Below are 27,601 nucleotides of genomic sequence, written 5' to 3'. Positions count from 1 at the left end.
TCCATGTCCCCCATTCCTCAAAAGGAACTCCACATTTTAAGAGCTCTTAAGAGACTAAAGAGCAGTTGCATGCAATGCATGGGAAGAGCACAGAAACACGGGGCTCAGTCTCTTTTTCTTGAGCAATTCTGCTCCACCCCGGACATGCTCTACTTAGCAAAACAGGGGCTCCCAGGCAACCAGAAGAGTCCTTCTTAAAAGCCACGAGCAACCCCTCGTATTACTTGACCAACCCCCTTGGGAGTGGTGTCATCCCCATGCCCCTCCCCTGGCCCCATCAAAACATTTCTTCCACTCTTGCCCGCGGTCCCTGAGAGGCACTCTCCCGAATGTGGTTTTCTCTGTGTGCTTGCATTTCTAACGATTCCGCAGTGCCCCTTGTCACTTGGCTGATAGAGAAGCGGCCCCGCTGACCTGCTCTGACCAAACAAACCATGTTAATTAATATAAAGGCTGAGTGGCTTCATCTTGGGTAAATGCATGATTTCATTTAGGTTTTTGCAGATACTAAAAAAGTCACTCATGGTTCCTGGCCCTCACCTATTTGTAGGGACGCCCAGTTATGAGTTAGGAACAGGGACCCTGCTGTCCTCGTTTGTACTCAGTGGGGAGGGATTGGCTTTTGTTACTTAAAAAAAAATTTTCTAGGGCCACAGGTTCTGTGGGGAGAGGAACTGGCCCTTAGATTGCCTGTTTCCAGCACGTACCCCAAATGGACAGATCTGCACAGCGTGTGCCCTCTCCCAGCTCTGGGGACACAAAGGGACTGGGAGCAGCTGGACAAATATTGAAATCAGGCCACTTTAAAACCCTAATCCTCTTACCTTTCCATAATTTTGATTTCCCTTTCTGCAGCTGGCAGCCTCTGCTGTTGGAGGTAAGTTGCTGTTTCTCCCAGGAACACCACTAATTTTCCAGGTGCCTTAATGGAGCAGGGGAGAAAGCCAAGTCCCCCATATCTCTCCTTTCTTCCCCAGTCCGACCTCAGCTCGCTCCTTTTACTTGCAACGCTGCCTCTGTGGGCCGCGCCTCCTCTCCTTTCACCTGCAGCCCCTAAGCGGGGGGTGGGGGGTTGGGGGGGCTGCCTGACTCCAACCTCGTGTTTGGCCTAGTTGAGGATGAAAGGATCTGATGTCACCAGCATCCCTCTGTGGTCACAGAAGTCGGCAGCACTTAGCTAGGACGGGGAGGGTCACCTTCGGCCTGAGAAAGGGGCAGGGGCTGGGAACCTGTGTGGCCTCTGTGACCCACGCATGCAAATTTTTCAGGCTGCTTTTATTTCTTAGCAGGAGAAATATCTGTGAGGTCCTAACAACAGCTGGGGAGAAGAGGGGGCGGTTTTGGACTAGAAGAGAAATGTCATCTATTCTCATGTACATCATGCACCAACCTAACCAGGACAGGCTACGTCCTCTGTGGATCCCAGTACAAAGCGAAAATGTGCCGCCCTCTGCTCAGAAAGCAGGAAAAACAGTGCCATGAAAGACGGTAAAACATTAAGCTCGTCCTTTTGGTCCACCTGGAGCTCGCTTCACCTGTCACGGGGAGTTTTAGCTGCTACTTAACGGCACATTCTCAGGCCCAAGGACGCTGGTGGGACAAGCGCAGACCTTCCTAGCACCCGGATCCCACCTGCTCAGGGTGCACGCCGTGGCCCCTTGTGAATCAGGGCTGGGTGAGGGGCTCCCTACCCAAGCCCCCACCCGGCCCCCCACCCCGGCAAGTCCTCACCTGAATGCACTGCAGCGGGCCAGCCCCCGGGCACGGCTCCATCATGCCTCCCCCCAAGGTGCCACCTGACCCTATGACCAGGCCCCGCTGGGGTGCAGGGCCGCCGCGGTCCCTGGGCCGGGCCAGGTCAGGTGGGACTGGGCTCCAGGAGGCCAGGGAAGCGGCAGCCGAGAAGCCATCAGCAGGAGGGGACCATGTGTGAACTGACCTTCCATTGCTGCTCTGGCCTTACAAAATTCACATTCAAAGGCCGAACTAAACATTTGAAGGTGGCGACCACAGAGCGTGGAATCCTAAGTGCAGGGTGAGCCCGGGGCCCTGGGCATGGACGCTGGGCACATACGCTGGCCCTAAGCCTTCCAAGGCCCCCGAACTTACACTGAGAGGAAGGGTGGGAAATGCTTTCTCCCAGGCCTGCCTTCCCGAACCTGTTAGGGTGTGAGCCCTCCTGCCCCACAAGATTTGTGTGGCTTCCCACGCTGTGTCTTTTCACACAGCGACCACAATATATTTTTCTCCGCTCTTGCTTATTTTTTCTGAACACTAGTCTTTGTCGCCTCACAACTGGTGGACGACAGCTCATGGTCCACCATGATGGGGGAGATGGGGAAACTGCAGGCAGGCCCCTTGCTGCCCATGAATGGCTTCAGGAACTTTCAGGGAGGGCAGAGTCCATCTCCTTTCCTTCCCAATTGTTTTATGGGGGATTATTTTCTTAAACATCTACAGAAGTGCTGAGCATAAAAGGAAGTTCTGCTTATTATTTGCTCTGAACTTCTCCACTGCATCCCCCAGCCTGATCTGAGAAAGTGCCCCTGAAATGCCATCCCAGCACAGCCCCACCTGCTCCGGGGTGACCAAAGTCCCTCCTGGATTCTCTGTTTGGGGACCAGGCTAAGGAGGAGGTGGGATTTCCCTCGAGGTGCCCAACCACCACTCAGGGACCAATAATTGAGAGCTGGCTCTGAGGCCTCAGGTGCCCTGTTGGGCTCTAAGGAGTCAAAGATCAGGGAGGGCTTCATGGTGGAGGTGCCATTGGAACCAGACTTGAAGGATGAGGAGGAGTTCTGCTAGGTGGATTAAAAAAATCTTCATAGCAATGGCAAAGAGTGCTGAGTCACTAAACCCAATTCCATCCTGACTGTAACTACTAGGGTAGGTCAGACCCACAGGCTCAGAGGCATCCTCTTTGGGCACCAGTCACATGCTAGGGAGCCAGGCCATCTGCACAGTTGACCAAATTCAGGGGTTCCTACTACACTCTCAGGTTTGATCGCTTGCTAGAACAACTCACAGAACTCACTGAAAGTGCTATATTATGACTATAGTTTTATTGTAGCAAAAGAATACAAATAAGAAGAAGCCAAAAGAAAAGATGCATAGGACCAGGTCTGGGGCACAGCTACGATGGATTTTCTCAATCAAGGGAGCTCATCATGGCTTCAGGGGTTCTGAGTTTATGTGAGGTCTCATTATGCTGGCCTGATTGACAGAATCAACATCTGCGTGGTAAGCTCACTCTGCAGTCCCCTCCCCATCCAGAGGTCGGGAGGTGGGGCTCAGAAGACTCGCCAAATCCCTAATCCATGGCTGGTCTTTCCGGCCTGGCCAGCCCCTACCCTAAGACCACACGTGTGGCTGGCCCCATCCTGTCATCTCGTTGGCATATCACATGTAGTACACGAAATTCCAAAGATTCAGAGTTTGCTTCCCTGAACTGAGGGCAACGATCAGCCTAAGTTTTTCATTCTATCACAGTGGACCAGGAGAGGGTTGCAGAAGAGGGAGAAGGTGCTGCAAAAGGGGATGGGGAATGGGGAGGGTGCTGTGAACTCTAAGGAAGCCTGGGGCGGGGGGTGGGGCAGGAGTTTGGAAGGATGGAGAAGACTAAGCGAGGGTGAGGAATGGGAACTTTGAATTTTGGGGGCTCAGGCACATTCCAGCACAGAGTGGCTGCCTCTGAGACCCTCTGCTGCGAGGAGAAGGCCACACTTTGAAATGACCGGGTGGGTGGTCCTCAAAGAGCCTGGAAGGGGGTGAGGGCCCAGGCAGGGGCGAGCCCCTCCTGCGGCTCTGTGAGGACCGATGGGTTGGTGAGTCCAGAGCTCCGTGACCAAGTGCCCAGGAAGGCAGAGGGGCCACCACCCCCTAGTGCCAAGGGCTTTGTTTCTGAGTAGCTGGAAGTTGGACTATTCTTCTGGGATGGGTGGGGACTAGGAAGGAGCTGCCTCCCCAGTGGCTAATGGGGTGGAGGAAGGAGGGGGCCTGTTACAGCTGCCGAGAGGGACCATGGCCTCCAGCAGGAAGCCCCTTGGTCAGAGGCCCAGCCCCCAGTGTACTGGGGCTCTGACTTTGGATGGGCAATTGCATGTGCACAGCGCTTCACAGTTTCCAAAGCCCCTTTTCACATTTTGTCTCATTTCCTTCTCACAATGATCCCAGGGGGTGTTCATCCATTTTGCAGATGGGGAAAGGGAGACATGGAGTGGGTGAGTGGTTGGTTGGTCCAAGGAAGCAGCAGAACCAGGTCCCAAGACTGTCTCGTTTACTGTTGAGCATCTTCTGGGTACATGCCCTAGTATCAGCGATGCCATGGATAAATAGACTTTCTAAGCTGTTAGCCATTGGGTCTCCCTTCTTCAGGGATTTTGCAAGGCATGCTACCATTCAGTTAGCCCCAAGAACAGTTCTGCACAGTCGATACAATGCTCTCCAAATGATAGATGAGGAAACAGGTTCAGAGATGTTAAGTAACTGGCCCAAAGTCACCCAGCTGGTAGGTGGCAGAGCCTGCCTCCTACTTGATGCCCTTTTCACTCTCTATATTGTGCAGAGACCTGATGCTTGCCCAATTGGGCTGAGAGATGAGAACATGAGCATGCAAATAGTTAGAGGACACCGTGGCAACTGCTGCGGGGATGCAGGCACAGCCTGTCCCGGATCACAGAAGGAACAGAGGAAGTATCACAGAGAAGCAGGGGTGCTGAGGACACGCTGTGTGCTCCGGGGTCCCAGGAGGCGGTGTAGCTGTGACATGAAGTGGTGAGATCAGGCAGAGGGTTGGCTTCAGAGAGGCCCTACTGACTGATCCCAGGATCAGAAATGTGTCCCGCTGGTGATGGGGAGCCCGGGGTTGTGGGAAGGGATCTGATGTGGTTGGATCCCAGGGGCTGAAAGATGGTCCTGGTGGCTGGGTGGAGGGACCAGGACGGACAGCAGACGGTCGGCAGAGCTGTCTACGGCCCATGCTCTGGCATGGTGGGGGACGTGAGGGTGAAGGTCAGTTTTGTGATAATGAAGGAAAAAAAATCATGTATGTTTCCTAAATAAGTAGAATTAAAAAAAATTTTTTCTTTTCAGAGAAGTAGCGCTTAACCTGGGCTAAAAGCCTGGGATGTTTGATATAGAAATAACAACTCCATCTTTCTACATTAGTCTAAATGCATCTTCAAGTCCACAGTTAAAAAAAAAAAAAAAGAAAAAGAGAAGAGAACTCTGTCTTCCTATCTGGGGCCTCATTTATGGCCACCTAAGAGGGAAATGAGCCCCTTTTAGGGCTCTGATCACCAGTGGTAGGGCACAGAGGGTGTTGGCAGCCACCCCTCACTTCTGCAGCCCTGGGTGGCCCTGCTCTCCCTGCTTGCCACGGCCTCTGGGTGGCGGCCTGCTGTGGGCAGGGACCACGCACTAATTACCTACGGATCTGCTGTAATATCCTAGGCATTTCTGTACCCGTCTTACAGAAGAGGAAACAGGCCCAGAGAAGTCGAGTGGCTGCCTCCTGGAGCTGACAGGATTTCGGGCCCCAGACTGTTCTAAGGTGGCCCCCCTCACAGCCAGATGGACGCACGTGGACAGCAGCAGCAGGGCAGACAGCCTGGGAGGACGGCGTGTCCATCATGTGTGCTGGGCTGCTAGCCTGGCACTGACTGACAGAGAAGGATGTGGGAGGAGCACCTTGGGATGAAACGGGAGGCAGGAGGGGCACCGGGGAGGCCCTCTGAGCAGCTGCTCGGTGTTACACGGCAATACACGAACAAGGGTCTGTGACATCCTCCTGGGAGGTTGCGGGCTGGCCCCAGAGGGGCGGGGGCCATGTGGCAGCTCCTGGCTGGGTTAGAGGAAGACTTAGCTCAGGGACCCCAAGGCCAGCATTTGGGGGTGGGGTAGGGGGAAGCCAGCCACCCACAGGAGACCAGAGGAATTGTGCAATGCTGGCTGGAGTCCCAGCAGTAGACCACAGGCTGCAGGCAGGCATGACGGGTGAGCTTGGTGCTCTGTAGAGAATCACCCTGGAGAGTGGCAAGAGCAGGGCCTGCCTGAGTAAGCAAGCCACAAAGCTGAAGCCCCCTGTGCTGCCCCACCCATGATAGCCACTGGCCACATGTGGCTATTTAAGCTAATGAACGTTAAATAAGATAAAAAAAATTCAATTTCTCGGTTGCATTAGCCACACTTCAAGGGCTTAATCACCACGCGCAGCTAGCAGTTACAGATCAGGCAGTGCAGACATAAACCATTCTCATCATGCGCATAAAGTCCCATTCGAATGTAAAGCATCTCAATGATTTTGTTGTAGATTACATGTTGAAATGATAACATTTTTGGATATACTGAGTTAAATAAAAGAGAACATTAAAATTAATTTCACCTGTTTCTTTTCACTTCCTTTAATGTGGCTAATAGAAACTTACAAATGCCTTATGTGGCCCATATGATATTCCTATCGGACTAGGCTATTATAAATGGACACAGGAACACTTTCCATTTTCCCACAGACATTTGGTGTGGTACTGAATTTGATGGCGGCTTAAAAAAACAAAAGAAAAACAAAAACAAACCTCTCTCAACAGTAAAGACTGACAGAGACAGCAAGATCCGAGACATGAAAATTCAGCTTTGATTCTTAGTGCCACCGCCTTACCACCCCCCCCAGCCCCCGAGCCCCCCAACCCCCAGCCCCCAACCCCCCACCCCGTCAAGTTACTTAACTTCCTAGTGCTCAGTTTTTTCATCTGAAAGATGGAATCAATGATGGAGCCCCTGCACGGTGCTGTCGGGGACCATTACAGCAGACGGTGCAGGTACAGGGGCTGGCGCTACGAATCCTCAGTAAATGGGAGCCACTGTTGATTTTATTGTACGTACCGTGGGGAGAGTTTTCAGCATGAAAATATGACGGCCTTTGGCCAGTTTCCCCGGCCTCAGATCATTCATTCCCTAGCCCCTGACTCGGCCCTGGCAACGCCGGAGGACCTCGGCATCCCTCCCCCCGGCCCCCTGCAGCGCCCCTGGGTGCGGCCCCGACACTCACCTGCTGGCAGCTGGCAGCCCAGGAGGCGCGCAGGGCGCCCCAGCCTCCGGCGTGCGCGGCCTTGCTCTCCAGGTGCACGCGCAGTTGCGCCTCCAGCTCCCTGCTGACCTGCTCCAGCGCGCGCACCTTGGCGGCGTATTCCACCAGGCACTCCCCCAGGTCCTCGGCGGCGCAGTGCTTCCTCTCCAGGCCTGGAGCAGGCACCGGGGCCAGGCCCGAGCTCCGCAGGCCCTGCAGGAAGACGCTGCTGATGCCCAGGGCCCGGCGGGTCACGCGGGCACCCAGGCCACCTGAGCTCCCGGTGGGCGCCATCCCTACGCAGACCCGGGGTGCTTGTCCCAGGCCGCCCGCAACCGTAACCCTGGAGGCTGAGGGGCTCTCCAGGGAAGACAAAGACTGGGCCCCCCTGAAGGACACCCTCCGCCTCTGGAGGGGCATGCTGGAGCTGGCACCGGGGGGCACGTCCCCCGCTTCTCGCCGCTGGCTCATCGCCCCTTCTGCCTCTGTTGCGCCCTGTAGGTTTGCAGAGCGCTGGGGCTTTTGGATTCCAGCCCCAGCGTCCCTGTGGCCTGGTCACAGCCCTTTCTGGAATCTTCTCTATCCCCAGGGCCGCTTTGTCTGCTGTCTTCCACGCGTTTCCATCATTCACTGAACTGAAAGAGAAATGGGTCCTGCCTGGGACTGCATGCAGAGGCGCTTATGCATTCTTTGCAGGGTCATGTGCTGGACTGCCAGGATTTTTGTTTGCGGGTGGGGGAGGCTGGACCAGTGCCGGCTGTGGGGGTGATTCAAATGGGTCTGTAGAATCAGAGCTTGTGTGGACAGGGCTTTTTGCTTCCTGAGAGTGCAAGGTAGGCAATGGATAGCCCCATTTCACAGATGAGTAAACTGAGGTGCAGGGGCCTCACATCACAAGTGTGGTGAAGGGTTGCGCCAGGACACAGTGCAGGTGTTCAAGGCCCAATATCAGTGCATTTCTACATTCCTCCCTGTGCTGGTGTGTGTGTGTGAATGTGCACACATGTACACCCAGGTATCAGAGGATGAAATGGCTGTGAACCAGCCATGGAAGAGGCAGCCCCAGGGAGTCAGGAGAAATAAACTAAGTTCAGTTTTCCTTCACCCGCCCTCAACCCTGGCAGAAGCTGCAGGTTCCTATAGGACTTCCTTTTACCCTTTCCTTCTCATCTCTGCCCTGTAACATCCCTTCCTGGCAGTGGAGGCAGGCAGGCTTGTCTAGTGTTTGTGTGTGAGTGTGAGTCTTTTGGAGATGGGAGATGCCCTCAGAGAGGGAGCTCAGTGTGGTGGGGCCTCTGCTTGGCACTGGACAAGCTACTACACCTCTCTGGACCTTACTTCCCGCGCACTGGCCAGGGGCTCTAACTCTGTGCGCTAGATAAGGACCTCGGGAAAATTCACGTCCCACACATGCCGTGCACCTACGATGCCACAAACATCCCCTATGCTTCTCTCTCACCATCTTTCAGAAAACAGATAAAAACAACGAAGAGAGAGGTCTTCCAATAAGTTCTTGAAGGGTGCTTGAAGTTAGGATTTGATGACTCTTGGGTTTTAATTTCTACCCTCAGCATCCACTGAGGCATGTTTCAGGGTCACACCGCAATCACTTCTCCAGATCCAGAGAGGATGCCCCAGAACCAGGACCCTCAAACGTGGACCCAAAAGCCACTGCACTTAAATTGTGCTCTGAAGAAACCAGGTAACTAAAACCAGTGCTGGATATTTATTCCAGATCCTGCAATGGGAATACACCTCGAGTGAGAGAAAGGGAAGGAGCCCACTTCTCGTGAAATCACCTCCAGCCCAGGGCTGTGTGTGATTTCCACACTTTATTTCCCTGAATTCTCACTTCAACTATAGGAGATGGGCACAGGATTGACATGTACTGTCATATGGGCTGCACACTGCACAATTCTGGAAGTATCATAACACGTCCAACAATTGGCCATTATTCCCATTTTCTAATGAGGAACCCAAGAGCTTCAATGACCTGCCCAAGGTCTCATGTCCAGAGAGAGCTAGGAAAAGGCCTCTTCTGACTCCTAGTTCGGTGACTTATCTAGGACCACCTCTGTTTCTCAGCATCCAGAGAGCAATGACCCACCCAAGGTCACACAGGCAGAGTTAAAACCCCTGGTCACCTGCTAGAATAGTCTGTGTACTCTTCTTTGCTCCTGATTAGGACACCAAAACACTTCCTTTCTTTTTCTCCCTCTTTTACTTTATCTATGAGATGGCATAGGAGGTACTTTATATATATTAATGTTAGTTATTTGATTAACAGATTAAGGAACTAACTTGATCAAGTAAAGACCAGTGGTTACCCCTGTTTATTTAGATTTGACATTTTTGCTGTGAATGATACCTCTGGGGCACTCTAAAGGGGCTATGACACACGTGAGAATGTGTCATAACAACACCCTCCCAGCAGAGGTGGTAAGTACAGGGCCCCAGCATCTGCACTCTTGTTAATTCCAGGATGTATCGTGCAAGGTGAAAATGAAGGGTCCAAGCCACTGAGCAGGTTATCTGCGAATGTGTCATCTTCCAGCACTGCTGTTCGCCCCTGCATGGTAACCTGAAGCGGCCAGGACGACTTTGGGTCTCTCTGTGCTAACGATGTTGACAGTAAATCCACTGAGCCCTGGGGAGGAGAAGAATGAGGAGGGAACGCACCTTAACCTACACCGGCGTCTCAACAAACCTAAGAGACGGGATTCTCTTTCGAAGAAATGACAAACACTCTCTAAAGGATTGGTTTTATCAAATGATAAAGTTGCTAATCCTATTAGCTCATCACACTCATAAAACCCAACTTACTGTTAAATCAGATTTTAAGAAACACAGATGGACATAAGGCGGTGGTGGTAGTGCTTAAGGAACGCTTAGGAGTTATTGTAAAATGAAAGAAACGCAAAATGTATTAGCAACTTAATCCTCTGGCTAATAAAATAAGTTTATTTATATATACATGGTAGCTGAATTCTGTGGATAAGGAAAAATAAGTCATACACCCACATATGTATATATAACATATGTATCTTGGATTACATATATTATATATGGATTTCACTTTACAAACAGATTTCTCGCTCTACACGCACGCACGCACGCACATTGATATGTTAAATGCAATAGCTAACAGAAATGTTATGCTAAGGTCAAAAGGGTCAGACAGCAGCATGTTAGAAAAATGAATCTCAGAACAACATTTAATCTGCTTCTTTATGGGTTGAACAGTCTTTGAAGAAAACAGCAACCAAACCCAGGTCTAGTAAGTCATACAACACTGAGAACACACATTTTCGAGGACCATCTTTTTTTTTTTTTTCCCTTTAAATGCAAAATGTAGGAAGGAAAAAACCGTGATAAAAATACCACAGCAACGACACCAACATATGAGTCACATTCAAGTTCAATTCCCAACCGGACTATAACAACATCTATATTCAAAATATACTATCAAACTATTTTTCTTTAAGAGAAAGGAAGCATCGAAGCAGTTATCTTCTCTCCCAGCCACCATCTATTAAAAATAAACAGAAAGCAGCCCATCTCCGGAAGCCCTTCTTGTGCCTCCGGGGGTCTGAGCCCGGTCGCCTGCTGGGTGAGGGCCCAGAGGGGCCCGGCAGCAGCGGCCACAGCCCAGGGAGCCGCGTCCTGGGAAAACGCTGAGCTGGGTGGCAAGTCCATCCACTGACGCCACATGCATTTCTGTTATGCTCTAAGGATAGGATGGGTGCCTTCTCCCAAGGTGTCCAGTTCGCTTTGGCAATGTTGCTATTTAAGATCACAGGAGGAAGATTTCCAAAATCACAGACCTACCTCAAGGCTTCTTGGATAAACGTGGTCCTCGGGGGCACACCATTGCCTTTCGAGAACACGAACCAAAGCCCCAGTAAACATTTGATCCTTGACCAAGGGGAAGCTTGAAGGCTGGGCTCTCCGTCCGCGAGAGAAAGGCCATGTGTTTAACCCGGAGGTCAGTGTTGGGGGGGAAGTAGGAAGGAGCTTAGAGGGAAGACTTTTCTCCGCCAGGGCAACGGAGTCCTGTGGTGTCCGGCTGGCCTGGGAGGCCCTGTCTTACGGGGCGAAGGGGATGTGGCCTTGGGATGCCATGGCTTCCTGGTGGGTTCCTGAGGCCTGTGTGCTCTGCCTGCCATCCAGGCTCCGGGATGGAATTAAACTTGACAGCAAATGGTGCCGCTGCGAGGTCCCGGGGTACTCATCTTCCGGGGTGATGAGGTGTCCTTTCCCTGCTTCATTCACGAATCTGCCATCGTCCCCCCAGACGGCCTGGTACCCTTCATGGGTGTGCATGTGATGGGGGAGGAAACTGAGTCACAAAAACATGAATAGGAATCAGTGCTTTAAGAATCACTCAAAAGGCCACACACTTGACCATTCTAACATTCAACTTGGACTTAAGCTTCCATGGGAGGTCAGTCTATTCCTTCACCTGCCTGGGGCTCCAGGGACCCCCAAATACTCAAGAACAGTCATCAAGAGAAGCAATCAATGCAACTGCTTTGCTTAGAAATACCTTTATTTTATAAAGCCACGGATCGTTCTGTAAAGTTGTTTTTTTTTTTTTTAAACCACACTTATAAAAAAGATGTTGACACTTCTTAGGAAAAAAAAGCTGAAAATGTTGCTCATTAAGTCAGGGTTACACAAAGGTTATATTTATAATATATATATATATTTGTGTGTATCTATAATTTAGAAATGGAAAGTAGGAAATGGCAAAGCTGGAGCTGCTGTCGTTAGATCGCGGACACTTGGTTGGTTCCCACGAACAGGGTTTCTTCACAGAAGGGGTTTACGAGGACCATCCCGGTGTCTCTGTAGTCGCCGTTGGCGGGGGAGCGGGGCTCTGAGAGCTGGTCCTGGGGACAGAGAGGGAGGAGGTGGCGTGAGCTGGACGGGTTCATGAGGTGCCCTTCTTAAAGAAACATACACGTGGGACACTTGCTTTGGCAATGCAGTGGTGTGGGGCACTCTTTGCTCCTCTTTCAGAGTTTCATAGTAGCTTCTTAAAACGTCTCCTTGCCTCCTGAATTGGCCCCATGCCCCAGGTGGGCAGAACCAGGGGTGCCCAGGGCCCCAGACTCCCCTGCACACCTCCTTCCCCCAGACTTCTGGGATACCTGTCTGCTTTTCCTCCTTGGACACACCTGTACCTGCCCACCTCTCTTCCTCTCCTGTCATGCTGAGCCACTCTTCAAGAGAGAATTTCTCCCACTCCCAAACTGTACCAGAGCCCGGTCAGGATTACTTTCCCATCTCTGGTAGTACTCGATGTGCTGAGCCAAACGCATCTGAATCTGTGCGTGACTGCACCACAGGTGGGGAGTGAAAATGTCAGCCTCTCGGCACAGCTCCAAGAACAGAAAGACCTAAAAAGGGGAAACCCTCTGCTCAGGAGGTCGCCGGAATGGCCTTAGCAGGGTTCTGGTCACAACCACGAGGAATGGCAAACATTCGCGGGCCACCAAATGGCTGTATCCAGATCCAAGGCCAGATCTGAACTTGGAGGAGCAGGGAAAGCCGTAACTTTGCCGACCCTTAGTGTCAGAAGCTACAGGTCATCTCAGGACAAAGGCATGAGAGGTCGAGGCTTTACTGGCTTACGCCAGACTTGCTTAGAAACATCTTCATTTTAAGAGGCCACAGTTAATTCTCTGAAAGCTTATTTTTAAACAGACACGTACAGTAGATACTTTTTGAGGAGTATGTATTGCTCTGGATAATAAGGAGAGAAAGGAAGAAGGCCATTGCCTATAAAATGCCTTTTCAGAAGACAAAAATTTCCGTCACTGTCTAGAATTAGCTGAGTATCCATCGGAAAGGTGGATGTGGGGTCTGCCTTCTAACTAAGGAAAATAAGGCAGTGTGTCAGAGAGGGAGGCTAAAATCCTTCTTCTCAACTGTCCTTTTGCTTTGAGCTGTGGGAAGAATTTTGGAGGTTGAGATTTAGTTTATCGTTTTACAGTTCTTATAAAACAAAGCAAGTGTTCACCAAAGACAAACCAGGTGGGGACATTTCCTTCTAGGAAAAAAGTGAAAATTATGTAGGAAATAATGAAGGTAATAAAGAAGAAAGAAGAGGGGTGAAGGAGGAAGAAAGAGGGAAGAGGAGGGTGGTGGAGAGAGAAAAGAGAGAGAAAAGAAACAATGGAGAAGTTTCCAAGCACCTTCTGGGTGTCACAGTTTTGGGCTTACGGCCCTGGATTTGTGTTTTGCTGCGTTCATCAACACAGACAGGGGGCAGAACACCAGAGAAATCTGCTTAGGCAAAGCATTTGGCAGCCCCCAAAGTTGGCAGCTAATGGGCAGGCAGTGAGGAGATGCCTGAGGACACAGAATACGGTGGCCTTTGCCCTGTGACCTGTGACCTGCTGCCCAGGCTGTCAAATGGTGTGGGCCCAGAGAGTCGGAACAGACTTAAACATACATTCCTCTAAATAAAACAGTACGAGTGGAGTAAAACTGGGAAGGAAAAGATGACAAAATCCACTCTGAAGCCTAGCTAAGTTCTGTGCTGCTGGCTCTGTGGTGACCTCCTGTTCTTGAGGTGGCAGCTGGCTGGCATGGCCTCTTTCCCAGAGCATCTGGCCGGTGCCCGGCACGGCCCTGGGGCTCTGTGTGGGAATGGCCAAGCAGGATGCTGTAAGCAGGGTCATTTGCCATAGTGCACACACAAGCACATTGCAGAGAAAGTGAGAAAGAGTTCAGAAGTTCATGGTTTACAATCAAAGCGGGGCTGGTCCCTTTGCTAAGTTACCCATTTTTCTACTCACTATAGCAGTTATCAGGGACACTTACATGATGTGAAACCTGCACCGGCTACACTAAAGGCCAGTGCCTTCATGAAACCTGTGCCTCTGTCCTTACGTCCAAACTTTTACTGAGCATCTATTGTGTGCTGGGTTTTGGGCTGCACAATGGATAAACTGTGGTTAACAGAACGTACAGTTCATTCAGTCCATAAACATTTACCCAGTGTCTACCACGCACGGGGTACTGTTCTAGGTGCCGGGGACAGAGCAGAGAACGGAGCAAACAAGGTTCGTTTGTTGTTGCCCCAAGGCAGCTTGTATTCTAGGAGGGGAGAGAGACAACAAACTGGGCAGCAGGGTAAGTGCTGCCGTGTCCGGTGGTGAGATGCACTCGGAAAGGAAATGAAGCAGAGAAGGGGACAGAGAGTGCTGGGGCTTGGAGGGTGGAAGCTGGGGCTTTTTCTGTACAGAGCACTCGTCCCTGAGGAGCTGACATTTGAGCAAATACCTGAAGGAAGTGAGAGATCATCGAGGTGTCTGGGAGGAAAGCATTTTAGATGCGTACGAGAGCAAAGTTCTGAGATGGGGACAAGCATCCTGTGCCAGAGGAACAGCAAAAAGGCCAGCGTGGCTCAAGCATGTGGTCAACAGGAGAGGCATGGGAGACAGCAGGCAGAGGCCAGGTCATGAGGGGTATGGTAAAAGGGGTCGGGATTTCATGAAGAGTGGGAAGAGAAGCCATCTGAGGGTTGAGAGCCATGGCTGATAAGATGCCCTGCTCGAAAAGCTCATTTGGCCACTGTGTGGGAGACAGGGACTGCAGGAAGCAAGATGGTAGGAGGGAGTCCTGTTTTCAGAGGCAACTGCGGCAACCCATCATTTGAGAGATGATGGTAGCAGCATGCAGGTGGTGAGAAGTGCTTGGACTCACGATATCTGAAGGAAGAACAATAGGATTTGCTGACAGACTAGATGTGGGGTGTGAGAGGAAAAGGCGATAGCAATGTGATATAACTTGGTGCCGTGAAGGAACAAAAAGAAATTGAAAGGGGCTGGAGCTTAGCAAATGAGGGGGAAAGGGGCATGATGTGAGGCTGGAAAGCAGGGTCAGGGTCAGGTTTCGTGGTACCTCTAGGCCCTGTAAAAGATTTCGTACTTTATCTTAAGAGCAGTGGGAAGCCACCGAAGTGTTTAGAGCATGGGAGTGATATGACCACATTTGTTTACAAAAGCGCACCCTGGTTGCTGTGGGGAATGGATCTGCCAAGGAAGGAGGATTGTACCTCTAGGACTCTTCTCAGCTATCACTGTCTTTATCAGCCGTCCACCATCTTTCTCCTGGGCCATCTCAATTGCATTCTAGATGACCAACCTCTTTCTGTTTGTCCTTCTATCCATTCATCCTTCCAGAAAACCCATTCTTTGACCATGCATGGAGTGCTTTCAGAGTGTTTGTACAATCTTCCTAAAAGTGGGTCACCCAATGCTTCAAAACTTTCAGTGACCCTCTGCTGTCCAAGACTAATGCCTAAACCCATAATACCCCATTCTAAATTGTGCCTAATCCAGCCTCCACCTACTTTCCCTGCCCCACTCTGGCCTCTACCCCAATGCCCTGTGAAGGACTCTTGTGGTCAGGGAGACCTGGTTCAAAGCCCAGCTCTTTCACTGAAGGGCAAACATACCCGGCCCAGTGTACTCTTCTTTCCCCTGATAAGCCACACCCAGCAGATATCCACCTTTATTCAAGCTACTTCATCTGGAATTCCTTCCTTTCTCCTACCTGTCGAAAGTCTATTTATCCTTCCTAGCACATCTGCTGTGAAGATCTTCCTGCTTAGCTGAATCAGAACTAACCTCACCCTCCCCTGGGTTTCCATAGCCTCTGCTCCTTTCGTATCTCCTAAGCTTGTTTTGTTTTGGGTGATGCTTGGGATCACGTCCTATCACATCTTGGAATATGAGCTCCTTAAGGGCAAGCTCTCAACTTTAGAGTCCCAAAGTAGGTCCTCAACGAATATTTCACTTGCTTCCTGAAACCCAAAGTCCTAGGAAAAGTGCTTCCCCAACTTTAACATGTGTGGAAAGCATCTGGGGATTCCTGCTCAAATGTAGATCCTGATTCAATGGGGCTGGGATGGGGCCTGCACACTCCGGGGTGTTGCCACTGCTGCTGGTCCGTGGACCTCCCTTGGAGGAGCACGGCCTCTCCGGGGCCTGTGCTTTCCCCTGCAGCAGGCCCGGCCCCTCCAGAGGGGCCCCTCTGCGTGGGGCTCAGTACCTCGGAGGTTTCCAGAGACTGGATCTCCCTTGGCAACTCCACGGCGTGCTTGCTGAAGTAGTCCATGGTGATCGTGTTGTTCCAGTAGCTCAGGTTGTTCTCTGGGTTAGCCGTCTTCCTCTTCCTCCTCATGCAGCACACAGTCAGCAAGACGGCTGCAGAGAGAGCCCAGGTCAGAGAGGGAGGGCGAGCAACAAGGAGGGACCGGCGTGGCTGGGGGTGTCTCCCAGGTGGGGCTGTGACGGTCACACGTGCAGCCGCTCACCTCATCCTTTCATTAGATTGTCTGCTCATTCTTTCAACAAGTATCTATATATGCTGAGTGCATATTCGGTGCCGGGAATTGTTACAGTATTGAGGAGTTAGGGGTGAAACAAGGACAACCCCCCACCCCCATTCATGAGCATTCCATTCTAGTGCTTGTAGAGGGGGTTTCGGGGGGCCAGATACTGTATAAAGTAAAAACAAAATGAATAAACAAGGTAAATTCAGATAGTGATGAGGGCTCGAAGAAAACAAAACAGGGTGAAGTGAGAGAGACAAGAGCAGAGAGTTGGGGAAGAGACTGCTTCAGTCATCATGAATGGTCTTCTCAAGGAGGTGATGTTAGAACTGAGATTAGAGTGTGGAGAAGAAGCCAGTCACATGAAGAATGTGCAAAGGGCCTGGGGTGGAGACAAGCTAGATGTGTGAGAGGAGAAAAGACCAGCATGGCTATAGAGCAGGTAGCTTGGAGGAATGAGGTAGGAGATGAGGGCAGAGTGGTGTTCAGAGGCTGCACCGATAGGGCTCAGAAGCAAGGGGCTTGGGCACAATTTGGGGATAACTGTGGATGCTGCAGTCCCACTCCTTGAGTTTGCTCTGAGAAAAGGCCTTACTCATTCGGGGGAGAGCTCCCCAGAGCCTGGCTGCAGAGCAAGGGCCTGTGTGCTCTGAGGCTGATGAGATCTCAGTCTGAGCAGGAGTATGGCAGAAAGAGGGGCTGAGCACAGTGGACTTGACATAAGGAGCCCTTCATTCCAAAGAGGGTCCCCTTGAGGGCACAGAGTGAAATCACTGGGCAGAAGTCCTAGACCCTGATAAAAGAGCTTCTCTGGCCTCATCATTATCACAATCATAATAGCTACTAACAGTTATATGGCACTTGTGTGACAGGCAGTGTTCCAAGCACTTTAGAAATATGAACTCAATCCTCCGTTTAACCCTTTGAGTTCATTACTATTACAGTCTCCATTTACAGATAGGAAAACTGAGGTTCAGACAGTAATGTGATTTGCCCAAGAGCAAACTCAGACAGCTGGAGTCCAAAGTCTGTGCTCTTAACAATCCAAGCTATTGCCTCACAGAGACAAGCCCAAGAAGGTTGCAGATGCTCACATCATACAGCTGCGCCTGACCCAGGCTCTGACAGCTTGACTGGGCTCACGGCTTGGATGGGACCCTGTCTAACCAACCCCCGAGACTACTAAGTTCAAGGGAGGAAGAGGATGTCTGGGTAGTGTCAGTGAACCAGCTGTGAACAGGAAGGCTTAGACATGCTAACAGAGAAGGCTCTGGAGGTCAGAGAGATGGGTGGTCTCTTCAGGCCCTCAGGTGATGCAATGAGGGTGACAGAGCCCTCCTGGGGAGAAACCGGTGAGTGAGGCCTTGGCGTAACCTGCCCCAAGCTCACCACCACCAGAGCCTCGGGGTGGCTGACTCCCCATCAGGGGAGGGCAGGGCTGCATCCAACATCCCTGAACTGGAGAGTGGGGCACCAGGCCGAGGTGACCCCAGAGTCTGCAGCAGGGTGGCACTGGCCACCAGGGGGCAGTGGAGGATCAGCTCCACCAGCGCAGCCTGAAGGCTAGTCCAGCATCAGGTGAGTGTGATGCAGCAGCAAAAGCTGACACCCACACGGAGCTGAAACCCCAGCCCCCTGAGGGCTAACCGAGGAATTCTGCTGTCTTCTTCCCAGCCGTCAGCCTCGCTGGCATCTCAGTCTGAAAGGGTCTCTGAACAAGGTCAAAAGATGGGGCAAGTTTCCATTTCAGCAGATCTGCTTCTGTCAAAAAGACTTCTAATTTACTTATCATTCTTCCAGATCCCCTTAACAATACTTTAAAAATATTTAGAGATTTTGGACTGTTTGAGCTAAAAGGGATTTTAGAGATTAGCTGATCACAGACTTTTAGTAGTCTCCTTCCTCGTTCCCTCCCTTCCTTCCAAAGAACCCTTTCTTCAAAAGGTTGAAGAGGGAATGGCAGTGAGGAGGGAGGCTGCAGAACACAGCCAGACAACCCACCAATTTAGGCCACCTCCTTATTCTACAGATGAGGAAACTATGGTTTAGTGTACCAAGTCACAGGCCTGTGAAAGGCAGGGCTGGGACCAGACCCCAGACCCCTCTCCTTGTTCCTGGTCTTTATTCTCTACCATCACTACTTTTCCACCCTACTCCTGGAACTGGGATTGTGAAATAGCCTGGGAAGGTCAAGCTGGTGAAACAGAAGCCATAAAGGAAGTCTCGGTTAGGGAAAACATTTGGAAAGCACGGAAAGTAGTGTTTTCTAGGCCAAACCCCAGCTCCATTCGCCTGGTGGAGCACAGAGTCTGGGGTAAGAGAAGGGGCTGTCAGAGCCATTTTCAATACTAGGACCAACCGAGCAACTCTTCCCTTATCATGTTTTTAAGGTCACATCCCATCACGCCACACAAAATACTGCCACAGACACAAAAATGCAGTCCCTGGCAAGGACAAATAATGCACTGATGTGGTGGATTTGCATGGCCGGCATGCTTCTCCAAGGAAGAAGGATGTCTGTGCCTCTGATCTATTCAGCAATTACATGCAAACAAACAGAATCTCAGCGCCCCAGTGAATATGGAAAAAGGGACACAGATTTAGAATCAGAATCCAGTTGATAATCTATTTCTTGCGTGACCTGAGCGAGTTATATAAACTCTTTCAGCCTCAGTTTCCTCTGGGAAGATTAAATGCAGTCATGCATTTAGCAGTATTTTGCATATTCTCTAGCATACAGCAGGTTCTGAACCAGTATCAGTCCCTTCCCCCATCCTACATCCTCATTCTACAAAGCAGGAATGGAAACCCATGGCTGTCCTCCTAACCCAGAAGCCAGGTCATCTGACTGCTGGCAGTGCTCCTTCTAATAGCACATGTTGTCCTTGATGCTAAAGCCTAGGCCTGCTGGGAATGCAGGACATGGGTCCTGCCCTGTGGGAAGGTCTGGTGCTGCTGCAGGGTGGCTGGGCTTAGGTCAGGGAGCCCTGTTCCAAGCTTTCTCTCCCCACATGCTGTGTGTGCTCTACGTCCTGATTATATTTCTCTCTGAGAGTTCCCAGCAATTCTCAAGAGCCATTTACTTACTGGAAGCCTGGCTCTAGAAAGAGCAGGGGCTTGGAGTCAGAAAGACCTGGGTTCAAGTCCCGGCTCTGTCATGTACCAGACCAGGTAAGGTGCTTTATGCCTTTGATTAATGGACTTCTGTGGGTTTTAATGAGGAATAAAGAGATTATGAAATCAAAATGCTGAGCATATTGCTTGACACACAGTAGGTGATTAATTAATGATAGTTCTCTATGCCGGCACCCTCCACAAGAGAGACCCAGAAAGAGAAACAAGGCTACATAAATTCTGGTTGGCTTGAGGCCAAGGTACCACCTTTGGGTTAGAACTTTCACTATTTTGGTGGTCTGACTTTTCTACCAAGAAAGAAAAGTACAAGTCAGAGTTTCTAATAAATAAGACCATAAAGCACCAGCACTGACCTGGTGCTTTATGGTCTTATTTAACCCCCACAATAAATGTCTGAGGAAACTGCTGTTACTCTTGCCATTTACAGAAGTGGCAACTGAAGCGGACAGAAGGTAGGGACACTGACCCTTATCACACAGCTGATTACTGGAACTTGAATCAGGGCTATGCGACCCTTTGGAGGGAACCCACGATAAGCATGTGGACACACTTTCCACCACACACCTCTGCAAACATAAGGCGCTATGCACCTCCTTTCCGATTCAGTCACAGAGGTTCAACTGATCTCTTTCTCTGAAGGCAAAAGACATCAAGGCTCTAGAATAGGTCAAATGGGGTCCCTAGTTCTTAAGTTACAAAACAGGGGTGAGGGTTAAGGAAGTCTTGGCTTCTCAGGAACATCAATGGGGAACCATCCGTGACTAAGGAGGAGGTTCACTGGTTTTAAGACTTGTCCCACATTTTTGGGAGGGGTGTGCTTTCAGGTGACAGGACCCTATGAGTGACGGGAAATGGAAATGAAACCCTCCAGGGCCCTGAGGACCCAACCTCTTCAAACACTTGCGAAAATCGTAACAACAAAATTATTACTAGTCATTCTATTATCACTGCATCTCCTGTGCACCTTCTCCTTGGTGACAGGACCCGACATGCATTATCTCTGATTTTCACAACAGATCTGAAAGGGGTGTTGCCCAGCTCAGATCTGCTGCAAGGAGCAGAGCTGACCGACAACCCCAACGGCCACCCCTTTGAATCCACCACGATGTTTGAACCAGGGCTATGGTTTCCCCAGACTGCTCCTTTGGCTGAGGGAACCAGGCTGCTGGAGCAGGCCTGTTCGGTGTGCAGGACTTTTCCCCAATTTGAGGGCTCCTGTTGGCCTGGCAGAAACTTAGCACTGAACCGCCGTCTCAGACTCTTCCTACCTAAGGCTCCTCCATTCCTTTCTCCTTTCACGGTGTTAGGACTGCAGCACACTGGGAGGGCTCTGCCCACCTACGTGGTTCCTTCCTGCTGCGGGTCGAATGCTATCTCACCCAAAGATAAGTTCTAGTCTAGCCCCTTTGACCTGTGAATGTGACTTTATTTGGAAGGTCTTTACGCAGGTCATCAAGTAAGATGAGGCCATATTGGATTATGGTGTGCCCTAAATCCAAATGACTGGGCGTCCTTCTGAGTAGAGAGAAATTTGGAGGCACAGGCACCCAGGGAAGAAGGCCGTGTGAAGTGGAGGCAGAGATTAGAGTGATGGGTCTACCAGCCAAGCATGCCAAAGACTGCTGGGATTGATCGACCAGACGCTGGATGGGAGAAGCCGGAGTTTCCCCTAGGGCGTTCAGAGGGAGCCTGGCCCTGCCGGCATCCTGATTTAGGACATGTGGCCTCCAGAACTGTTAAGAGAATACAGTTCTGTTGTTTCAAGCCACCCAATTTGTGGTACTTTATTATGGCAATCCTAGGACTCAGGTGTCTTCCCCAATACATTTTTTGCTGGAATAATCCTGTTTTGGTGTCTGTTTTTAAAGGACCCAGCAGATATCAGTTCCATTTTATAGAAGACAAAATGCTGGTTCAATGGTTAACCTCCATGTTCCTTAGCCAATGAGAGGCAGAGCTGGGATTACTCCCAGTTGCGTTTCTTTCCACAGGCCAAGTTTTAAAAGTTAGATTTAGGCCAAGTAGAACAAGTTAGAAAAGGCAGAGGATGGGGAGCTCTGACATGGTTTAGTTTGGCCCCTTCATTCTAGAGATGAGAAACCTAAGGCCAGCAAGGGGAAAGGATTAATCCCGTGGTGCCAGTGTGGGGTGGGGCAGGCCTGTAGGCAATCATGTCCCTCCTTTGGAGGTTGAGGGAAGAGGCCAAGTGGAGGCCTTAGAGGAAGAAGGAGGCCGGGCTGATCAGGAAGCTATGGCCTGGGGGAATCCAGATATTGGGGGTCCCATTCCCTATCCTAGCAGATGGAATATGAAGGCCAAGGAGCCTTCCCTTTTTGTTGGGAAGACCAAAGAAGAGCTGCCAGCACGTAGGCGTAACACTCAGGTCCAGCCAGGGTGACATCCTTGCCCAACATGCCTTGCCCTGGGACTTCTCCCTTCCACCTCCTCCTGTTGGTTCATAAGCCCCAAGGAGATACTCCTCTAGGTCACACTTCCTTCTGGCCCCAATCTCTTCTGTTCTTTTCATGGGCAAGATAATCCTGACACAGGTTTTCTCAGAGAATTATCATAAAGTCATTTTGGGTCTGAGAGTAGAAGATAGATAAATTTGGATTTGACTTACATTCACTGAGCAGCCAACACAGGCAAGAATCATGGTGACAACGGTGTGTTATCTCTGAATGCTGCACTGATACCTGAATGGCATTTGCCACGTGTCTGCAAGGAGCCCTAGCTGCTTTGGAGCTCAGTGAGGTGTTACTCTGCTTTGGCCAGGTTCAACTTGCACTGTTGATGAAAAACCTCTGCAGCTGCCATTGTTTCCTGCTCTCACCCTCACAGGGGAGGCTGGGCGAAGACATTCTCAAGAATGGAGGTGGGGCATGCAGGAAAGGCAAGAGAGCATGGCAGAGCCGCTGGTAAAGCACCCACAAGGGTGCAGAGGATTCGGCGCCAGGCCCAGAGGCTCTAGCAGGAGGCAGCGGGCTCTGTGTGTCCTGATGGTGGCAGCAGAGACCAGCTCAGGAGCCACATGGCTCCCTGTGCCAGCACAAGTGTCCCCCGGATCCAATCAACTTCAGTTCTCGGCACATCTGAGACTGTGTGACTGAGTCTCTGGCATGGCTTGGGAGACAAAGTGTTTCTCAGTCCTGGCACACATATCTCCCTCCAGCTGTTGGGCGGGGTGTGCAATCTGGAAAGGCAGGTGGAGGTGACGCCATTCCTCCTTGGGCAGCCTGGGATGTGCTACGTTCACTTCCCTGCTTACAGCAGGAGCTTGGGAACCACCGCCTGACCAGCATGCCTGGCCATCTGAACTCTGGCTCCTGGTGAATGGAAGAAAGCAGGGCCAGGGCCAGTGCAGGTATGAAAATCCAGAGGAGAGGAAATCTATGCATGCCCTTTGCTACACACCCTGATCGCCCAAAGTGTCTGGCAAACTGGAAAAGGGTTTGACCCTTCTTTTGAGGGCTGCAGAGTGAGCTGCCAGGGAAGTCTGAAACATGAACCCCTTATACCTGGATGAGGTCTGCCAGCCTGATGACGAAAGATGAAGAAACAACTTGCATATTTACCTTGGATTTGACTAACATTCACTGAAGAACTAACATAGACAAGCACGTGTTGGGCACACCATGCACTCTGAAAAAGCACAGCGTTCTGAAGCTGGACTATCTCAATGTCCCTCTCATTGGGGTGCTTACGAGTTGACAGGGTCTCACAGGAGTCAAGAGTCATGACCCAGGATGTGGAGATGTGTGGGGGGACAGCCAGGGTTGAGATAGGGACCTCAACAAGTCTGGGAGTGATAGCTTAAGGGAACATCCCATGTGGATGGTGGAAATGCAAGACAGATGCCTAAGGAGCTAGGGTGTGTGATTCCAAGAGGCTATTCAGAGCCTAGTTTAAACATTCTTCTCTTCATTTGGAAAGTAATATGTTGTATCCCTAGCACCTGAAGGCTCCTGTCAGCCTGCCAGAAGCATTCCCAGGGTGCAGCTCCAGGCTGTACCCTTGACCTTGTCTTGGCTGGCATTTTTATGCATGGTTTAGGCAGCCCATGGGCCTTCCAGCTCTGCTGGAAGATCTGATCTAATTTCAAACCCATACATAGCAAAAGTGTTGGGGGAGAAGTAGGAGTCTTTTTAGAATTGCAAAACTCAGATGGGTGTGACCCAGGGGCACAGGTTGAGACTATTCTGGGTTTACCAGCCCCCAAAAGAGGCCCAGGTGGGGAGGGGACCGTGGAGTTGGGGAGGGAGCACACTTCTCTGATTTCCTAGAACCTAGCAACGCTGGGCACTCAACACATGTTCCATGGACTCTACCCCCAGATCTGGACTGACTCGTTGTGCGACGGGGGCCCTGGGCAATCAGTTCACCTGGAGATACCTGTAAGGTGTGGGTGATGGCCTCAAATCAGCTCATTTCTGATTTTCATTTCGCTCCTCTGGCTAGTGTGATTAATAATGGAATTACAAAAAAAAAAGGAAATTCGGGCCTTGCGATGGTGGCTCAGTGGCAGAATTCTTGCCTGCCAAGCCGGAGACCTGGGTTTGATTCCCAGTGCTGCCCATGTGAAATAAAAAAGGGAACTCAGTGTCCTATATACATGTAAGGAATGGAAAATGGAACAGCTTTCTCTAATGCGGTTACTTCTCAAATATAACCTTTTAAAATAACTGATTGCCTAACAGTGCTGCATTTTCTCAGCATCATTCTTCTGTTTTAAAAGTGGGCAATCAGGGGTTTAAGAATATGCGTGTTTCCATGAGAGGCAAAAAAGCTGCTTTCATTAAGAATGAAACAGATAAGCAACCCGCATGCATTTTTACTTTTCTTGAATTGGGGCCTTGAGCAGAATTAGGCTGTCCCCGACTGACATGGAGCGTTTGCTTTGCTTATCAACCCGAAGGAGACAGAAATTTGGAGAGGTGGCTCCTGGAAAGAATCCAGAGCCCAGATTAAAAAAGATCTTGGAGTACAATGTTGAGCGGAAACGTGATTCATATTAAAGGCACAAGCCTTCTGCATTCAAATCACCCGGCATAAAGAAAGGCTGGGGGTGGGGATGGGGGGGTGAAGCCTCAGGGGCTTCGTTCCTTGGATCAATGTGAGGGGAGGGTGTGAGCTGCCCGAAAAGGCCCCAAGTGCCCAGAACAAAGGTGGCCTGACGGTCAAGTGCAGAGTGCCTCTCCGTTCCAGGAGAACCGATAAGCCGCGGGCCATCCTGGGGGCAGACAGAGGGCAGATGCCAGGGCCACACAGTCCTGTGAATAAAACGTGAAGGAACAGGGACGGGTGGCTTGGAAATGGAAAAGAATGCACGTGAGAGCCATTTCAAATGTCTGGGGATTGTTAAATCAATGGTTTTCTGTGGTTTCAGAGGGTAGCAGCTTAGGACCACACAGTGGAATTTATAAGGAGGCGAATTTCAGTCCCCCAGAAGAGCTGGGTAACAACCTGAAGGGTCAAAGGAGAATGGGCTGACCTGTGAGCAAGGAGTACAGGGAAGTCTCTCATCTCTGGAAGGGTTCAGGGGGAGCTGGCTGATAACCCCGAGGGGTAAGAGAAGGCTGAATAGAGTGAGGATTCCTATGAGGTCATCAGAGAAACTTTTAAGAATCCAGGTCCACGTACATAGGGAAGACATAAAGGAAGCTCGAAGGTCCCCAGAGATTATATCAGGCTCTTTATGGAGACACTAGAGAGAAAGCCTCTCAGCTCCTGAGTGATGGGCAGCTAGGAAGGAGGTGTGGACGGCCTTGGGAGAGCCCTTCTCCACCAACGTCAGTGGGTGCAAAATGCTGCTGCAGTGAGGTCCCCACTGCATCCAGCCCACACCACCACGAGCAAATATCACAGGGGTGGTGGAAGGGGGAAGAGAAGAGCTAAAATCTATATGTAACTCTGAAACCTTTCCTTAGCCACAAAAACTATGATCTGCCAAGGCTAAATGAACTTCCCAGCAGATCAAATCTTCATCTCTTTCATAGGGGAAGAGAGAGAAGAGAAGGAGAAGGAGAAGAGATGAGGGATGAGAGAGAAAAGACAAGAAAGAAGATAGAAGAGAAGCAGGAGGAGCAGAAGGTAAAGGCTTTGTAGCTTGGAGGCTATACAATTGGAAGAGCCGGCTTTCACCTATGATGTCTTGGGGAGACCTCACTCTAGGCACTAGCAGGCTTTTTGAGGGTGAGCGTGGCAGGGGGTGAGGTGACAGGAGCACTAGGCTTGAAGACAAGCTCTCTGAGCTCTCATCCCAGCTCTGCTGCTCATTCCTGGGATCCTGGGTGAGCAGCTTCACCTCTCAAGCTTGGTGTTTCTGCAAAATGCAGGGTTGGACTAGATTGCTGTAAACTCCCCCCTAGCTCCCGTGGCTTGGAGATCAGAAAGCATCTGAGGCACGGCCTGGCAGAAGCGAGGATCAGGGGTGGGGAAAACCTCTGATTCTTTCCTGCTGCCTTGTTTCCTGGGATTCCGAGAATTTTTTGCAGCCCACTTGGTGGGGCTTCTCAACTCTGGTGCAAAAGCGGGACCTGGAATTCTGAGGAAGGGCACGCTGACATGGTGGAGGGAGAAGGGGAGGGAAGCGAGGAGCGGGGAGAAGGCTAGGCACTTACAGCAGGAGGAGATGGGGACGCTGATGGCCAGGATCACCCAGGCGATGTCCATCTTGCTCAGGCAGATGGTGGCTCTGTGCTGGGGTTTGTCCCCTTCGGCCACCTGGGAGATATTCCCCGCCGTCCCGGGCGTCCAGGTACCGGCGGGGACCAGGCGGTTGAGGAAGTTTCCCGTGGCTGTGGACACCACTGTGGAGAGAGGACTGGGCGCCCTTTCGGTGGGCGTCGGGGTGGCCGCGGCCTCCTCCTCGGCCCGGGGAACAGTGCTTTCTGCGGGCCCGGGGGGGCGGCCGGAGGCCCGCGGGGTTGCGGATGCTCCCTGAGGAACCCCCTGGGAAGGGGCCGAGACACTGGCATCGAAGGCAGCCGGGGCGGGCCTCGTGGCGGCCGCGGAGACCCCAGGGCCGGCGGGCAGAGGTCCGTGGGGGGCGGGGGCGGGGGCGGGAGGAGGCGGGGAGTTGTGCGGGTGCCGCGGGCCGGCGCGGGGGCGCAGAGAAGGCACTGAGGCGGGCGGCGGCCCGGCGGGGGCTCCTGAGGCTGCGGGGGCGCCCGGCTCCCCGCCGTGCGGGGCGGAGGAGGAGCCGGGGCCGGGCCTGCGGTCTGCGGGCACCGGGGGGCCGGGGGAAGACGCCCACGAGGTGCTGCTGGGCGCCGCGGCCGGCTGGGGCTGGGGCGAGGGGGAGAAGCCCCAGAGGGGCCTCCTGGGGGCGAGGGCCGAGGGGTCCGGCTCCACCGAGCCCGTGAAGTTGCCTTTGTAGATCTGAAAGATTTTCCCCAGCGGCCGCTTCTGCCCCGGATACGTGGAGCTGTGGTTTCGGCCCCGCTGGCTCTCCTTCCTGCCCGACGGGCCGCTGGGTGCCGCGGGGCCAGGGCGGGACGAGCCGCCTGCCCCCTTCCGGGAAGAGCCGGGGGGCCTCGGGGGTCTGCGCGGGGTAGCCCGGGGGGGTGCCGCGCTGGGGCTGGGGGCTCCCGCCGGCCGTGTCAGCAGGACGGCGGGCGCAGCCTCCCCTGGGGGACGGCCGTCCGGGTGGGAGGATGCGGTTGCCGTGGCAGCGGGAGGACGCCCCGTAGGCAGGGGGCCCTCAGCATGGGCGGTGGCTGCGGGGGCCGTGATGGTGGAGATGGTGTTCGTAGGAGGGTGTCCGTCGGGATGGGGTGTCGGCGTCGGCGGCGCGGGAGCTGTGGCCTGTGGAGAGGGGCCTTCGGGATGGGGCGGCAGCATCACCCCAGAGGCAGGGGCAGGCCGCGCAGGTGAGGGTCGGGTGGAGCTGGGGGGGCGCCGTCACCATGGTGCCTGGGGTAGAGCCTGAGGGGAGGACCTGAAGAGAGTCCCTGGGAGACGGTTCCTGGACGGCAAATACCAGTGCTTCAGTCAGTGCCAAGATGAGGAGGAAGCCTTGAGAGGGAGACAGAGAGAAGAGGTAAAATACCCGG

General features: G+C 52.0%; 2 protein-coding genes across 2 annotated transcripts in view; both read right to left on the bottom strand.

Moving 5' to 3' along the window:
- Positions 1–7,534, bottom strand: part of BFSP2 (beaded filament structural protein 2) — a 63,677-nt gene extending 56,143 nt beyond the window's left edge. The window contains exon 1 of the mRNA XM_077130418.1: positions 7,046–7,534. Within this exon, the coding sequence (XP_076986533.1) occupies positions 7,046–7,534 (489 nt within the window). The remainder of the gene's footprint in view (positions 1–7,045) is intronic.
- A 2,508-nt stretch (positions 7,535–10,042) lies between these two features.
- Positions 10,043–27,601, bottom strand: part of TMEM108 (transmembrane protein 108) — a 349,819-nt gene continuing 332,260 nt past the window's right edge. The window contains 4 exon segments of the mRNA XM_077130145.1: positions 10,043–11,955; positions 16,130–16,284; positions 26,168–27,443; positions 27,445–27,563. Of these exon segments, the coding sequence (XP_076986260.1) occupies positions 11,833–11,955; positions 16,130–16,284; positions 26,168–27,443; positions 27,445–27,563 (1,673 nt within the window). The 3' untranslated portion in view covers positions 10,043–11,832.

The sequence above is a fragment of the Tamandua tetradactyla genome, chromosome 15 (assembly GCF_023851605.1).
Source record: "Tamandua tetradactyla isolate mTamTet1 chromosome 15, mTamTet1.pri, whole genome shotgun sequence".
Lineage (NCBI taxonomy): Eukaryota > Metazoa > Chordata > Mammalia > Pilosa > Myrmecophagidae > Tamandua > Tamandua tetradactyla.
The sequence above is the reverse complement of the archived record's forward strand: the minus strand, read 5'-3'. Positions and strand labels throughout refer to the sequence as shown.